Below are 18250 nucleotides of genomic sequence, written 5' to 3' on the forward strand. Positions count from 1 at the left end.
AAAATTCTACACAAAGTAATAAATAAAAGTGTGACCCAATACCCGATACCCTACATGTACAGTTTCTTACATTTTAGAACTGTGATCAGCATTTATAAAAAAAAAAATTGACTGCGCCAATATGTTTGATTTGTTCAAGACCGTTTCATCTGAAAACATCATCGATTTCTTGCGGGACATCGGTTTATTTAATAAAATCTAAATTGGATACCTTCCTTAGTTTTTCAATATTTTAAATGTTTTATCGAATTTATGTTTCTATATGTATTTTATGTCTTAGGTTCACCTTTAATGTACCTTTTTATATGTAAATAGCTGCTTGTTTTAATTTCATTATTTTATGAGGAGACTTTGATCTTAATTTTAATATTTTCCTTGCATTAAATGTTCTTGCCGTGATATGGCCCTGGTCGCCGAAACGGCAATAAACAACAACAATCAATCAATCTTATCCCATAAAGAGGGTGGTGTCCAGACTCATAGGAAAAATAGGAAAGGTCCGCATGCCCTGCTGCTCAGGTTTGAATGATTTACCGGTCAATTCAGGCCTGAACACAGGATTTTTCAAAGGGGGAATAAAGTTTATCCGCCGGTGGTCGTGGGGTCTTCGATAGTCGAAATAAAATTAAAACGATGAGTTTTATAGTACTTGTGCTTGTTTTTTTTTTCAAAGGAATGCGGTCGCTCCCTCACCTCTTTGCGTATGGACCTGCAGTCTCGACCTTCTGTTTGCTACATTGATTTTCGACTTGAAAAAAAATGTCGGAGAGTATTGCGTTCATTGATCTAAGTGTACAATGTAAACACTTGTAGACCTGAATAAAACGCAAACTTGCCACGTTTCACTGCTCCGATGCCAGGTGATCTTTTGTGTAAAATTTTAAACATATTAATCATCTGGAAGAAATAAGGGAGCTTTAAAGTGATCCGTTTATATCATCGAAAACGAATCTCTTTGTAATATCCTTTCTAAAGGTCCCAAGTATCGTGAACCGCGCTCGATAAATTGGAATTATAAATTAAAGTTCTTATGGATGCCTTGGGAACTACGCAAGAAAATAGATAAAACGAGAACAAGAAGACATTGATTCTCTGTCGGAGTGGTTTAAGGCCGTGAGGTTTTTAATTTTGAAACGAATGAAAGTTTTAAGTAGGTCAATGAGTGCCAATGCTACATCAGTTTTCAAGTACTCTGATGTAGCTTGTTTGTTTGTTTGTTTGTTGGGATGTAACGTCCGAGCAGCAATATTTCAGCTATATTCAGACGATGAACATGAAATTGATGATAAAATGAACATGAAATGATGAAATAGGGAGAGGTGGGTAGGGTCGGGCAATTTAGCCTTTTGTGGCGGAGCCCTATGGTTCCTACTCCGGGAGAATACCACAGTAGGGTTCTTTAACGTGCGAGGAACGTGGCATCTTTACTAACACGGTGCACCACTATGGTTTGCGATCAGGTTTTCCGTATTATAGCCTGACAACCCCAGCATGTAACACGCCAGGGGTACCCCATTCCACCACCTGGGGCACACAACCCAGTTGCTCTGTGGGCAGAGCGCCCTAGCCCCCGGCTACGGTTCTGAGCACTATTTAGTCGCCTTTTACGACAAGCTTAGTGCTGCTGCAGACCTATTCTTTTAACACCCGGACCTGCACGAGGCCTCTAATGTAGCAATACTATGTCTACTATACATGACAAATATGTTGTCGTACCAGGAGACAAAGCTCAAAACATTATTTTTTGGTCTGCAAAACGTTTTACATCCAATGTTTATTATCGGAGGTAAACGTAGAAAGTAATATCAGTGATAAGACCTATACAGCTACCACACTCTCCAAAGAAAAAATTGTGGAAAACCATAAATCAGTGACATTCTCTTTTGGTCTCTCTACCAAAGACGATGCCTGTGATTTACCGTCTATGTACTGAATTCCTCAACTCCACAAGAATCCGTACAAACAACATTACACAGCTGGATCTGCAAAATGTACCACCAAACCTCTTTCATAACTTTTGACTTCTATATTCACAGCTGTCAAAGAGGGTTTGCAGTCCTACCACAACACTTGTTACTCCCGTAGTGGTATTAATTCAATGTGAATTCTGAACAATTCGAAAGATCTTATTATTTATTAATTTCAATGGAGCAGTATCATTTTATTATGTATAATATATAAAATGTTTGTGCTTCAGCAAATTTTGGGTAATATATTTTAGAAGACTTTTTTGTTATTTTATTATTATTATTTTTGGTTGTTTTTTTTTGCTGTTTTTTTTTATTGTTGTTGTTTTTTTTTTTGTTTTTTTGTTTTTTTTGTTGTTTATGTTTTTTTTTGTTTCTGTTTGTTTTTATTTTTGTTTGGTTTCGTTTTGTTGTGAGTTCTTCTGAAAATGTAATTATTATTTAATCGTGTATATCCTAAATCTTTGCGTGTCATTATGTGTCATTATAGACCTACTCTATCATAACTATATAATACCACTTTATGTTAATGTAAAATGAAAATATGAATTTAAAAATTAAAAAAGAGAGGGGGAGAGGGAGAAAAAAAAGAAATACTAATAAACGTACAGTCTGGTGTATAACGGAAAGTGACTGTTATGAATGTGATGATGCTAATATGAAATTGTCCATACCATCATAAACCTACTGCGTCTAATCAATATTTTTCTGTTACGTTTTGAATTTCTTGAATTTACGTTGGTTAGATTGTAACTTACACACTGTCAGGACAAAAAATATACACATTTCATACTATATTGGTACAATGTTTTCCCCTTAATCCCTACATCTCTGTATTTGTTAATTTTAACGTTTTCAGTGACGAATGACAATTTTTATCAGCTTCTACTATTCTTATAGCACAAACAGCACATAGCCCAACAAAAGTTGTAGACATGCAGAATCAATATTCCTTAATCATACACTAGTGTTGTCCTTGGCGGGACTTGAAAATTGTTTTCATTCCAAAATCAATTAAAATGAAAACAGTTTTGATAACATGCGATTACTTTCATTTATATCCAAAAATATAACGTTTCGAGCAGACCTGCCTTTAGCCAGTATGCAATCTTTAGTAATTATACATGTATGCTTTTTCATAACGAATTATATTCTGCATTCATTGACAAAAACACCTTTAGAAGAAATATGTATTGATGCTTTTTTTTTTGATAGTATATTAAACAATTGAAATAAACTATAATATGTCAAAACTACAACAACCCTAACGACATTACAAAATTTCAGCTCAAGTCCACTCATTGGTCTTCAGACGGCAGCTGGTTAAAAAACAGCATAATACAAAGTAAGAGTGAACTAGTTGCCCCTATATATTCCAGCAACATAAAAGTTAATTACGAAACAAGACATACAGAGGCCACAAATCGTTGACTTGGGACAGGCGCAAAACGTGCAGCGGATTTAAGTTCTTTGGTGTGATTCCAATCCTCCCCTTTTCAAATCTTGATACTGTGGAAAAAAAAATTACTCAATAAAACACATGTAAAAACCAGTATGAATTTACATGAAGAATTCATTTTACATTACAATATAGATGGTTGTTCCTGGAGAGTAAATACCAGTTAAATCATATTATATCTTAAATATTTCATGAAAATCAATCCCACATTGCAACTTCTCTGTTGATTCCATAACAAAAATTGAAATTTGATTTGTATTCAAATTTTCCGTGATATTTTATAATAGTGTTAACATAATTAATATACGCCGGACAAATTGTAAGACTACTCAGACTTTGTGCAAAATGCTTTAGACGACCACTATGATTAGTTTGTGGATTATTTCAACAATCATCTTTATAACTCAAAGTCCAAAAACCCAAAGTAAGTGAGATTTCATATATTTTATTTGTAGTTAACTATGATTTAATTCGCACAATAACTTCAGCACATGAAAGAATCACATGATACAAACTTCAAATTCTGTACCCCCTGTGGATCGCTATCCTTGTCGTGGTAGGGGGGCTTGCGTGCCTCAGTGATCCTAAGAGCTATGCCAGCTGGAGTTTTTTCTCCTGGTAGGGTTACCCATGCTGGAAAGGTCAAAGGTTAGAGGCCAGACTAAAGCGATCCGAACATCGACCGTGGGCCCGGTGTTTAAAATAAAAAGTGGGTTCACCTACTTGTTTGCCGTGAGTTGCAACCCGTGAGTTATTGGCGGGCGAGGAGGTCCTAGTGGATGAAGGTCGTATCTAGACTCCAGTCGTGACGTAACCCCCGTGTCATCGATGGCTGGATGATCGAGGGTACGGCTGTATATGCCACTCGGCTCTTAGGTCATCTAAACGGGAGATCGGATGGACCCGGTTCGATCAATCGGCTGGTCACGCCATGCCCTTCATTTGTCCACCTGCTTTACTGATGGCATTTTGTTAAATCCAATGTTTCTAAGATTTTCAAAAGCTTACAAATGGCAAATGAAGAAGGCGGTGGCTCATGGGTCAATCGAGTAGTACGCTGTCTATGCGCCATTGATAGATACGCTCTGTTCGAGTATGTCGTCTCTGGAATCCCTGATGCTATCTGCTGGAAATCCGTAGAGTCCTAGCATCGCCCGTGTTGGCACTCGGTGGCGGGTGGGGAACAGAGACGATGAAACTTACTAAAACTTAACATGGCGACAAAAAACAACGGGGAGTCCAATGTTTCTTATTCAAAAAAACGAAAAAGTGATGTCTGCAATTCTTCTGACGAAAGTGATAAAAACTGGCCAATATTTATTGTAATTTCTGCAAAAGATAAAGACAAAAATGTTAATGACCTTTCTCCTTTTTTTAATACAGAAAACTATCAAGGGTGTAGCTGGTGATGTTAAAGATACAAAGAAAATAAGATCAGGAATTTTAATTGAATGCCTCAGACCTGGGCAATCATCAAATTTGTTAAAATTAACCAGGATTGGTGACCTTGATGTGGTTTCATCTGCACACAAGTCACTAAATCAGTCACAGGGTGTCCTTAAATACCGGGGTCGAGACCTCGACGCCTTGACTGATGAAGAGATCTGTGAGGAACTGAAATCACAAGGCGTTAAGTCAGTGAAAAGATTTACTTCTCGACGTGCAGATGCAACCACACCAATGAGAACAATCCTGTTAACATTTAGTTCCACTTCAGTGCCATCTCATGTCTACATTGGTCCATACAGGACAGCTGTCAATCTGTATATTCCTAACCCACTTCGGTGTTTTAAATGCCAGAAGTTTGGGCATGGAAAGGGCCAGTGTAGAGGAAAACTGTCTTGTTTCCGATGCTCTGAAGAAGGACACGAGGGAATCGACTGCAGAAAAGATCTGAAATGCAGAAACTGTGAGGAAGCTCACATGTCATCATCTAAAGATTGCCCTCTTTATAAGAAAGAAAAAGATATTTTAAAGATAAAAACTGAAAACAAAATTTCATATAGTGAAGCTCGCCAGAAGTGGTCCCTTTCCAACAATTTTCTTGCATCTGGCAAAACATCTTATGCTAGTGTTGCAAAGCGTGCTTGTCTGTCCTCGACTGTTGAGGTGCAGACGATCATGAGTTGGAAAGAGGATATCAATGGTCTTGCCAAACTGCCCACTGAGGTATCCACCAAAATAATGAAACCATCCAAAAAATGTTTAGAGGAAATTAAAAAGGCCAGAGCTAAGAAATCTCACCAATGTTCCCAGACTCAGTCATCCCAAAATTCCGGATCATCTTCAAAATCATCTCCATCATCACAACAGTCATCGTCTTCCAAATCTCAACAGAAGAATGTCCAACCCCCAAAAAAGTTGGGGAATTTCCGTTTGGAGGACTTGGAGAAATCCAAGTCTAGGCGACAGATTGTGTCGCCTGTGGTGTCGGACTCGGATTCCGAATCTGACATGGAAACAACAGATCATGGACTTTGTCCAGGTGAAAACTGGCTGGGTACCGACCTTGATCAGATTGACCAAACAGATCCTGTTGCCATGAAAAAATACAAGGAGCAGCGCGCTCAGTCAATTCGAATTGACCTTAATGGTGGCACTCGTACTAGAAGGTCATCGAGTCGTGGTCGCGGATCCAAGTCAGAGAAAATATCCCCCATTCGTCACCCATAAAAATGGCCAAATTACTTCAATGGAATTGTCGAGGTTTAAAGGCTAATATTTTGGAATTAACTCTTCTTGTTCAGTCTATTTTACCAGTTGCATTATGTCTCCAGGAGACTCATTTAAAAGAAACGGATCAAATTTCCGTAAAAGGATATACAATGTATAGTACATTTGCTGAGGCAAATGAACGAGCTGCTGGTGGATCTACCATTTTTATTAGGGACAGAGTAATACATAGTTCAGTTCCTTTAACTACCGATCTACAAGCAGTGGCCGTTCGGTTATCCCTTGATAAAACCATAACCGTTTGTTCCATTTACATTCCCCCAAATTCAATTTTGTGCAGAAATAAATTAGTTGATTTGGTTAAGCAGTTGCCCAAACCATTTATTATTTTGGGTGACTTTAATGCTCATAATCCTTTATGGGGAAGTAATCATACGAATGATAAAGGTAAAAAGTTGAGGAACTCCTTCAGCAAGAAGACTTGTGCATATTTAATGACGGATCTTCAACGTTCCTTCATTCAGGCAATGGATCGTATTCTTCTATTGATTTAAGCATTTGTGATCCTCTCGTACTTTCAGAGTTTACATGGCGAGTTCATGATGACTTGTGCGGGAGTGATCATTTTCCAATTATTTTGGAGCATTTATCCTCCAAAACGGAGGAACGTCAACCTCGTTTTAAACTTGAGAAAGCAGATTGGGCTTCATTTGAAGCCCACTGTCTTGAAGAATTACGATTAGAAGCGATGAAGGATGTTGAAGATCCCATTTTATTATTTAATGAAAGACTGACATCAATTGCTAATAAAACAATACCTAAAACCTCGACAAATCCAAAAAGGCCTAGTGAACCATGGTTTACTGATGAGTGTGACAAAGCGATCGAAGAACGCAACAAGGCTCATCGCCGGTTTGACAAAAATCCTACACCAGCAAATCTGTCAAACTTCCGAATATTTCGAGCAAAAGCTCGACGTACATGTAAACAAGCCAGACGAACCTCTTGGAAAAATTGTGTTTCTAGTATTAAATCTCACACTCCCCTCAATAAAGTATGGAATTTTATTAGAAAAGTAAAAGGAAAAAATTCGAATTCTTCAGTAAAACACCTTAAGGTTGGTAATACCACTCTAACCACCGAAAAAGATATCGCCAATAAGCTAGCTGAAACATTCGCTAAACATTCATCCTCATCTAACTACAAACCGGATTTTTAAAAAATTAAATCATCTGCAGAAAAGACAAAATTAAACTTCAAGTCAAATAATGCGGAATCTTACAACTCTCAATTTTCTATAGAGGAACTAAAATCGTCACTGGCTAAAGCCCACGATACAGCTAGTGGGCTAGATAATATTCACTATCAACTTTTGAAACATCTTCCTGATCCATCTCTACATACACTTCTTGCGTTAATGAACGAGATATGGACTTCTGGTAACGTTCCGTCCATCTGGAAAACGGCTTCAGTTGTCCCTATTCCAAAACCAGGAAAGGATCATACGGATCCTTCAAATTATCGCCCGATCGCATTGACAATCTGCGTCTGCAAGACTATGGAACGAATGGTCAATGATTGCCTTGTGTGGTTCCTTGAGAAGCACAACTTACTCACTAATATTCAGTGTGGTTTTAGGCAAGGCAGAAGTACTCTTGACCATTTAGTCCGGTTTGAAACGCTCATCAGAAATGCATTTGCTAAAAAAGAACATGTTGTGTCGGTCTTTTTCGATTTAGAAAAAGCCTATGACACGACGTGGAAATATGGTATTTTAAAAGATATATTTGATATGGGGTTGAAAGGAAGACTTCCTCTGTTCTTGTCTAATTTTTTGTCAGATCGTCATTTTAATGTGAGGGTAAATTCGACTTTTTCTGAGGAGAAGGAACAGGAAATGGGTGTTCCTCAGGGAAGTATTCTTTCTGTCACTCTCTTCAGTATTAAAATTAATAGTTTAGCCCAAGTTTTGAAGGACAATATTGACGGTTCCTTGTATGTAGACGACTTTTTGATCTGCTACAGGGGACAAAATATGAGTAATATTGAAAGGCAGTTACAACTTTGCCTCAAAAGAATTGAGCAATGGGCTTTGGAGAATGGGTTTAAGTTTTCTACATCTAAAACTGTTGGTATGCACTTTTGTCGAAAGCGAAAGCTGCATCCGGACCCAGATCTCTTTCTTTATGGTAATAAAATCAAAATAGTAGAAGAAACAAAATTCCTTGGATTACTTTTTGATAGTAAACTTTCTTTTCTTCCCCATATCAAATTACTTAAATCTAGGTGTCTTAAGGCACTAGATATTTTAAAAATGGTGTCCAGTACCGATTGGGGTGCTGATACCTCAATTTTATTAAATTTATATAGATCTTTGGTTAGGTCTAAACTTGATTATGGATCTATTGTTTATGGTTCCGCCAAAAAATCTTACCTTAAAATTTTAGACGCTGTTCACCACCAGGGGTTGCGACTTTGCCTTGGTGCCTTCAGAACCTCTCCTATTGAGAGCCTTTATGCCGAGGCAAATGAACCATCCCTTGGAGACAGACGTTTGAAATTAGGTCTTCAATATGTAAGTAAACTTATGGCCTACCCAGATAGCCCTGCCTACGACTGTGTCATTAATCCTATTTATGTCGACATTTATCGAAAACATGAAAGCAAAACCCCTCCTTTTGGAATTCGAATAAAACCTCATTTGGAAGCAATTCATCTGGAAACCAATGCAGTGACACCTGTTGTTACTTCGAAATGCCCTCCATGGGAGCTTCCACATCCTTCTTTCACTTTTGATCTGCGTGAATATAAAAAGTCCGATACCAATCCTTTATTTTTACAACAAAAATTTTCTGAAATTAAAGCAAATTATCCGGATTTTTCGACGGTGTATACAGATGGCTCAAAAGATGGCGATAGCGTTGCATGTGCTGCTGTCCATGGTGACAGAACTGTAACTGAACGGTTGCCATCGAGCGCTTCCATATTCACAGCTGAAGCTCGAGCCATATTGTTAGCACTTAAATTGATTACTCAATCTAATCTGTCACAGTTTATTATTTGTTCTGACTCTTTGAGCTGTCTTTTGGCAATTAAGAATCACAAACTGAAAAATACTCTTATTTTACAAATTTTATATTTTATTCATCGACTTCGGGAATTTGATAAAGAGATTGTTTTCCTATGGGTACCCAGTCATGTTGGTATTCAGGGGAATTCAGTTGTAGACAGGGTTGCCAAAAAGGCATTAAATGTAATAATAAAGGACGTTAGTTTGCCATACACCGATTTTAAACCTTAAATAAGGAATAAGGAAATATATTTTAAAGATGTGGCAGGACCGATGGGACGGTCTTGAACACAACAAACTCAATTCCATAAAACCAGATCTAGGCGTTCATCAATCCGGGTCGGGCAATCGCAAAGAGCAAGTGGTCATGACTAGATGCCGCATTGGACATTCTAGATTTACACATGGCCATTTGCTTGTTGGTGATCCTCCACTTGAGTGTATCCCATGTGATTGCCCTTTCTCTATCAAACATGTTCTTCTGGATTGTGTGGATTTTGCCAACACCAGGCAAAATTATTTTGACTGCGCCAATATGTTTGATTTATTCAAGACCGTTTCATCTAAAAACATTATCGATTTCTTGCGGGACATCGGTTTATTTAATAAAATCTAAATTGGATACCTTCCTTGATTTTTCAATATTTTAAATGTTTTATCGAAGTTATGTTTCTATATGTATTTTATGTCTTAGGTTCACCTTTTATGTACCTTTTTATATGTAAATAGCTGTTTGTTTTAATTTCATTATTTTATGAAGAGACTTTGATCTTGCTTTTAATATTTTCCTTGCATTAAATGTTCTTGCCGTGATATGGCCCTGGTCGCCGAAACGGCAATAAACAACAACAATCAATCAATCAATCAAATTCTGTATTATGTATGAAAAAAAATAAAGTATTGGAAATAGGTATTTATTCTTTGAAGGTGTGGGGATATAATTTAAAAAATATATATTTTATCTTAATATTTCATTCATTAAAAAAATTTGATGAATAAGGAGCAAAAATGTAAAAATTTGAAGTGAAATTGTCATTTGTATTAGGGTAATGAATAGTTTCCAAATTATTTCATATGGGAATAACGAATGTTGATGAGGAAAGAAACTGTGTATCGGGGGAATGTTTTAATGATTTGAAATCAGGAAAAAAAAATATAAAAAAAATATTGAAAACAAAATAATGCGTTATATGAAGAAAAAAAAATCTTAGTTGATTGAATCATTACTCATTATTTAAAATATCAGTGAAATATGGCGTATCCAGAAAAATATATCGAAAAAATGTGGATGACGAGTAGAAATGAGAAAAAGGAATTTTAAATAGAAAATGCAGTCATTAATCACATTTTTTTTAAATTTGAGATATTTAAATTCACATAAAAAACTTAAGAAATATCAAGACAAATGTAGTAAGTGTATTATATAATTGAATTTTAGTTAAATAAATTAGTATTTGATTTAAAAAAAATCATTCAAATGTGTCGTGCTCAGATAAAGGTATTTCTCATATTTTATGTCAAAAAAACGTCGTAAGTTTATTGAGTTGCAATTTACTCTTATATAAAGGACAGAGTGTTAAAGTATTACTATATCAATGGATGTTGATCATAGTCTGCCTACAGTTGGATTATTTAATTGATGTGCAAGAAATATCAAGTCTGAATAAGTGATTAAAATATATAAGAAAAAAAAATAACAGAAAAGTGTTCAGAATATTTTGAAATAACTTAATTTTGAATTCTGCTTGTGGATTCTGTGAAGGTACTAATTTTGCGGTGAACATAATGTTCACTATTTTCGCGGTTGACTGAAAACCGCGAAAAAAATGCATGATAAATTGAATTTTACAATATATAACGCTTATCATTTTTTTTAATCCGCGCAAATTGATACTCGCAAAAAAGCTAACTTGAAGGAATCTAAACAAACTGTATTTTTTTTACTACTTTAATTGACAATGACATGACCATGAATATAACTCGAAATAGTCGAATCAGACTACTGCATTCGCGTTGTAATAAAGAAGTGATAGAGACAGCGTAAGCGTGGTTGATTCGTGCCATTGTCCAGAACAGCATGCCATGGTCGTAGTAAAATCTTGCTTAGATCGTTTTGGAATAGAACGTTCGTTATGTCAGCATACGTAATATAGTTGCCGTGTAGCCCCGTGCAGGTCCGGGTGTTAAATGAATAGGCCTGCAGCAACGCTAAGCTTGTCGTAAAAGGCGACTAAATAGTGCTCAGAACCGTAGCCGGGGGCTAGGGCGCTCTGCCCACAGAGCAACTGGGATGTGTGCCCCAGGTGGTGGAATGGGGTACCCCTGGCGTGTCACATGCTGGAGTTGTCAGGCTATAATACAGAAAACCTGACCGTAAACCATAGTGGTGCACCGTGTAGGGAAAGATGCCACGTTCGTCGCACGTTAAAGAACCCTACTGTGGTATTCTCCCGGAGTAGGAACCATAGGGCTCCGCCACAGGAGGCTAAATTGCCCGACCCTAACCATCTCTCCCAATTTCCAGTGACAATAAGAATTTGTCGACCCCATTGTCCTTGTGTCCCACCCCGTTTTCGTTTCATCATCATTTCATGTTCATTTTATCATCAATTTCATGTTCATCGTCTGAATATATCTGAAATATTGCTGCTCGGACGTTACACCCCAACAAACAAACAAACAAACAGTTGCCGTGTAGTATTTCACACTAAAACCCCACTTTCGGTATGCTACCGCACGATTTCTACACTACAAATCGTTTACATTCACATATGCACTCGAATATTACATGTATACTTATATTCTTCGTATGGCGAAAACGATATGGTTTCAAGTACATGAAATATGAATAATGCTTAATACTATGGGCTTGGAACATTAACGATTTGAATGTTGGTATAAATAAGGTAACTTTGAAGAAACAAAAATGGTCTTTTATCATAAATGTACTAAAACATGTATCAAATATAACAATAAGGACTTAATTTGGTACCATGCATAATTCGGGTCTGTTACTTATTAAGGGATGTTGACTATGGATATAATTCTACGGACGACTTTGCAGTTTCATACAGCAAAACATATAGTATATACCGTTTCATCTTCAAAGCTATGATCACTTGAGCATAAAACACATCAATGTTTGGATTTGAGTCTGACTTAAAAAAAAATGAACCAATAAAATACTTAATATACTTTTTTTTTCAAAGAACAGATATTTGAAAACATTGTAGGTATTGCCGTTCAAGAAGCTATGTTTACTAAACAAAACCATCAGATAATTCATCTTTCTTTGCACATAAATCAAAACTACTGTATGTATCATGGATAAGTATTACAAATTTCCCATTATACTTTTATTTGATCGCAAGTTGATGCTGGTAAAATGGAACAGTTTATCTAGTTTATTACTCAGACTAAACAAATGTCAAATATTGTGGATCAAATACAAATACATACATGTATGCATAATGTAAATTCGTGGAGATTACTCTTACTTTTTCAAACTTTTAATTTAGAATCAGCAATATCAGAAAAAAACATAAGATGTAAAGGTTGTCTTGGAAATTTTTATTTTGATATGTTTATTTATTCATATTAGTTTGAATAGCTCATGACTCATTTTTCGTTATATTTATCACCTTATAAAATGTTTTATATTTTTATTGAAGAACACGTGTAAATATTCGTTAATATTTCAGACTAAATAAAGACATGTAGTCAATTATTAAAGCTGTTATGAAATACTGAAATACTGCCTATTTACATTGGTTATAGACAGACAATTGAAAAAGCTTTTTTCGCAGTATACAAACCGGCATAATCAGCATCGGACATATACGTAGGCTAATATAAAAATTAAAACGTAATTTTATGTAAGTATTGTCCATATGAGGTATCGTACTTTCATTAAATACAAAAGGAATTCATCAGTTCAGATTACTACAGCTGCAGTGAGAATTTTGATCTGGGTTGTCTTTTTTTCATCTAACTACAAACTCTTATAATATAAACAGCATTTGAATGTATCTAAAACTGCAATGAGATTTATGAACAGGAGTCATATCTTTTTCATCGAAGGTTAACTTGTGACATGTACGTAATACAACTGTAACTGTGCAGAAATCTGTTAAACCCGCCACATACTGCATGTACCTGTCCCAAACAAGCTAGGAATTTATAGTAAAGTGGTTGTCATTTTCTGTTTATGATCATTATTATTTGCTTTACTTTTTTTCTAAAGGTTACGTACATTTTCCTCTTTTATTGATAATTACACTTCATTTATGTTCGGCCTTTTACAGCTTACTTTATAGTATGGGTTTTTCCCATCATTAAAGACCCTGTGGTGACGTAAAATGTTTAAGTGTTCGTTGCTTGTCGTGGTTGACTATCTCATGGGCGATTACACCACATCTCCTCTTTTAATACGATTCAAATGCAAATCTCGTACACAATATATGAATTAATGATAATTTAGTTTTTGGTCTAAGATGCATACCATTCAAGATCAAATGGACATATTTTTTTATGTTATAATATAATCTAAGAACAAAGTGTTGTCAAAATATATGTTAAGATAATGATCAACTTTAAATGCGTTTTACTATGTCAAAGACGACTTTGACGATACAACTTCTTGTTTGAGCAGTGTAGTGTTTACTGTTTCTTTGAGTTACAGTATTAGGTAAATTATTCATAAATATGCAATTTCAAACTTGACAATTGTACGTAAATTTGCAAACTTCCCTTTGTCAAGATCATCAATACATTAATTTGCATGATTGATGTGTTTTCAATTTTCAATTATCATTTGTACAATTAGCTATAAATATATCGGTCTCTATTCATTGTTCCAATCAATAATGATGTTATTTCGTGAGTCCTAATTCCAACTATTTTGTAGATGAATGAGTGCAGCAATTTAATTTACCCTGTACCTTTTTATTAGTAACATTTGTGTGAAATAAGAATTGCTTTTTCTAAATTAGTTTAAAATATATTTATAAGTATTTTTATCAATTTACTTCTGTATGTTCATCCCGCTATTAGGTACCAGTATCGTATTGCATATCCCTGAGCGGGTGTACGTCAAAACATGGATGCCATAAAAATATAGTGCATTTTCCTTTTGCCTCTCTACAAACTAATGTTTTGTCAAAAGACATGAACAATGACTTAAAAAATAGAGCAAACATCACACTGTAAGATGAAGAACTTTTTTAAAAGAAAATCTAACATAATATCATAAAAATGTTCCACTGAAAAGGTTGGTTTGGTGAGTGCAAAACGAAAGTGAAAGTAGGGAAAATGGCTATTTATAGTTCAAGACTACTTTTCTGTCCAATCTTCGTGGACTCACCCTATTTTCTTTGCGGGAAATTATTTTTTTCACATGTCCTTAGAAATGCTACATAAGTGAAAGTTTTATTGAATCAATTTACATATTTTTTAAAAAATCCTAAAAATATGCACTTCACTATAGAAGTCTATGGGAAAATTAATACGATACTGAGACCATTAAATCTCTTATTTATGTTTGTTCTATTGTTGTAGATTCTTCCACTTCTTGATAAACAGCATTTACTAATATTTGTCACTATACAAGTTTCACCAAAGAGAATTATAGGTTTAATAATGAGTGAAAGTTGAATATCAAATTAAGTTATTTAATGTTAATGTATGTTAATATTTAGTAACGCGAATAATATTTTGCAATATTCAAATTTCAGTTATATTGTTAGAAACGTTTGTGCTATGATATTTAAAAATGTATGTCTTCTTCATGGCTAGACAGTCGGCATCTGTCATGGCGGACATTCGAATGATTGTCCATCTGTGACGTCGCACGTTCTTACGGGATAACACGTCACAGTGCCACTTTCGACCAATCAGTTGTCATAGCGTCATAATAACTAAACAACCTATCACAGGAACGAACTTTTTATATCACTACTTGATGTAACATCGTCTCATGGTGCGATATCGCAAATATCTGGCCGTCTTAAAGTAGGTAAAACGACATAATCTTAGAGAAAATAACCGGTAGAAATCCAAAATAAATTCTTCTCTGTTAGTATCAGTACGAACAAATTTAATCCTTTATTTAACTCGCAAGTTATAAGTTTGTTTTTAAACGCAAATTACAACTTTAACAGGTGCAAACCATACAATAATTGTTTTGTTTCAACAGGGTCAAAATTAATTTAAAGCACAGAACTTTAACGCCCCAGTTTATTTTTTTATCACAGAGTACCATTTTATTTGTTACCGGTTTTGATCTTCAACCAAAACTTAATTTTATCATATGCACATGTATAAAAAAACAAAAATAAAACAATACAAAACAATAAAACTCCAAAATGGCATTAAAAAGAATTGAACGACAGCACATGATATTAGTGACCCATGGACAAGTTTTGGTCCCAGAATAACAGTCAGACAACCCTAAATATAAAAATCAATTTAAAGAATCCATAAAATGTGACGAAAAAGACAAATTTGCAAACAAGACTTTACACAAATTGTGAGAATGTACAAGTGTTTTTTTTCTGCAAATATGTATTTAATTACTCATATTGTGTAATTTCAAAATGACAAGTAAGCAGCCTTAACAATGTTTTCATGCACAATTTTGAAGTAATCAAAACTGTATTTTATTTTAATGTTAATTTAACTTTATTCAATTGACAGTACACTTGGTAAATATAACAAGAAAACTATTAACCGAAACAGCTAACGTTATAATTAATTGTCCCTTTGTTTTGGATAAATAATGACCCTTTGTTTCAATTCGATTACACATGTTCATCCATTTGGTTCTGTGCATTATTCATTGTATCATCTTACCGTTTAGAGTTCGTTTTATGTTATATACAATTGACAGCATGAGTAAACTTATCAAATATCGTAACAAAATTATCAACCCAAAATAGCTAACGTAATAATTAATTGTTCTTTTGTTAGGGAGACATAAAATTCGATGAACAAAAATGTTCATCTAGTTGGTCCTATTCATTATTAATGTTTCCGTATTACCTTTTTGAGGCTATTTCACAATGACGAAGTATAACTGTAACCAGGGAATAGAGAAGTTTAACATAAACAAATGAAATCATGAACAGCGTTACTTAAATATTCCATGTCATTAAATGGTCAAATCTATTTGAAACATATATTGAATAACAATTACAGATACTTTTGTAAATTTTAATCACCAATTTGTTTTCAAACGATCGTTATGTGTAAAGAATACCGGTACTCGAAACTGAGTATTCTGAATTTTTTCAAACCCTAAAACATTGTACCTTCAGAAAATTCAGAATTGGTTGATATAGTAGGACCTAGTGCTTAAAAAAACGAAAATGAACTAGTCAGTGAAAAAATTGGAAGTCCGTCAAATAATGCAAGTAAAAGTTCGGCTCAAACTCCAGCCTCAACAAAACGTGGGACTTATCTGGCTTACACACCTCAAGATCGTGCCGAAATTGGAAAACTCAGACTCCACTCTAAAAACTGGAAGCATGGACCAGGTGCACCGGTAGGGTAAGCGTCGTCTGCTTTTCTAGAAACACGCATCGAGTTGCTCATAAAAAAATAAAGTCCGGAGTAGACAAACGAGAAAGGAAAACCATGACCCGTTGAATAAATCAGTTTTCATGGTGCAGATGGATACACCATAACGATCCACGAGTTCATGATGACGACCATAAAACGTCTGTAGTGATGACTTCAATCTTGTAGCAACATAACCCTGTTCAAAAAGCCAATTTGGTTGAGTTCTAGCAAGATACTAAGAAACCATGGTTTACTGATGAGTGCGACAAAGCGATCGAAGAACGCAACAAGGCTCATCGCCGGTTTGACAAAAATCCTACACCAGCAAATCTGTCAAACTTCCGAATATTTCGAGCAAAAGCTCGACGTACATGTAAACAAGCCAGACGAACCTCTTGGAAAAATTTTGTTTCTAGTATTAAATCTCACATTCCCCTCAATAAAGTATGGAATTTTATTAGAAAAGTAAAAGGAAAAAATTCGAATTCTTCAGTGAAACACCTTAAAGTTGGTAATACCACTCTAACCACCGAAAAAGATATCGCCAATAAGCTAGCTGAAACATTCGCTAAACATTCATCCTCAACTAACTACAAACCGGATTTTCAAAAAATTAAATCATCTGCAGAAAAGACAAAATTAAACTTCAAGTCAAATAATGCTGAATCCTACAACTCTCAATTTTCTATAGAGGAACTAAAATCGTCACTGGCTAAAGCCCACGATACAGCTAGTGGGCTAGATAATATTCACTATCAACTTTTGAAACATCTTCCTGATCCATCTCTACATACACTTCTTGCGTTAATGAACGAGATATGGACTTCTGGTAACGTTCCGTCCATCTGGAAAACGGCTTCAGTTGTCCCTATTCCAAAACCAGGAGCCCCGTGCAGGTCCGGGTGTTAAAAGAATAGGCCTGCAGTAGCGCTAAGCTTGTCGTAAAAGGCGACTAAATAGTGCTCAGAAACCTAGCCGGGGGCTAGGCGCTCTGCCCACAGAGCAACTGGGATGTGTGCCCCAGGTGGTGGAATGGGGTACCCCTGGCGTGTTACATGCTGGGGTTGTCAGGCTATAATACGGAAAACCTGACTGCAAACCATAGTGGTGCACCGTGTTGGGAAAGATGCCACGTTCCTCGCACGCTAAAGAACCCTGCTGTGGTATTCGATAGGAGTAGGAACCTTTGCGCTCCGCCACAGGAGGCTAAATTGCCCGACCTTACCCATGCCCCTTTTTCCAGTGGCAATCAAAATTTGTCGACCCTATTATCCTTGTGACCCATCCTTTTTTTTTTCATTTCATGTTCATTTTATCATCCATTTCATGTTCATTGTCTGAATATAGCTGAAATATTGCTGATCGGACGTTAAACCCCAACAAACAAACAAAACAAAACCAGGAAAGGATCATACGGATCCTTCAAATTATCGCCCGATCGCATTGACAAGCTGCGTCTGCAAGACTATGGAACAAATGGTCAATGATCGCCTTGTGTGGTTCCTTGAGAAGCACAACTTACTC

General features: G+C 35.6%; 1 protein-coding gene across 1 annotated transcript in view; it reads left to right on the forward strand.

Annotated features, from left to right (window-relative positions):
- Positions 1-3343: 3343 nt before the first annotated feature.
- LOC148613643 (titin-like) overlaps positions 3344-18250 on the forward strand; it is an 83059-nt gene continuing 68152 nt past the window's right edge. The window contains exon 1 of the mRNA XM_088587092.1: positions 3344-3850. Within this exon, the coding sequence (XP_088443218.1) occupies positions 3790-3850 (61 nt within the window). The 5' untranslated portion in view covers positions 3344-3789. The remainder of the gene's footprint in view (positions 3851-18250) is intronic.

This window comes from Perna viridis, chromosome 6 (assembly GCF_037379345.1).
Source record: "Perna viridis isolate PV_CMFRI_1.1 ecotype Kerala chromosome 6, ASM3737934v1, whole genome shotgun sequence".
Classification (NCBI taxonomy): domain Eukaryota; kingdom Metazoa; phylum Mollusca; class Bivalvia; order Mytilida; family Mytilidae; genus Perna; species Perna viridis.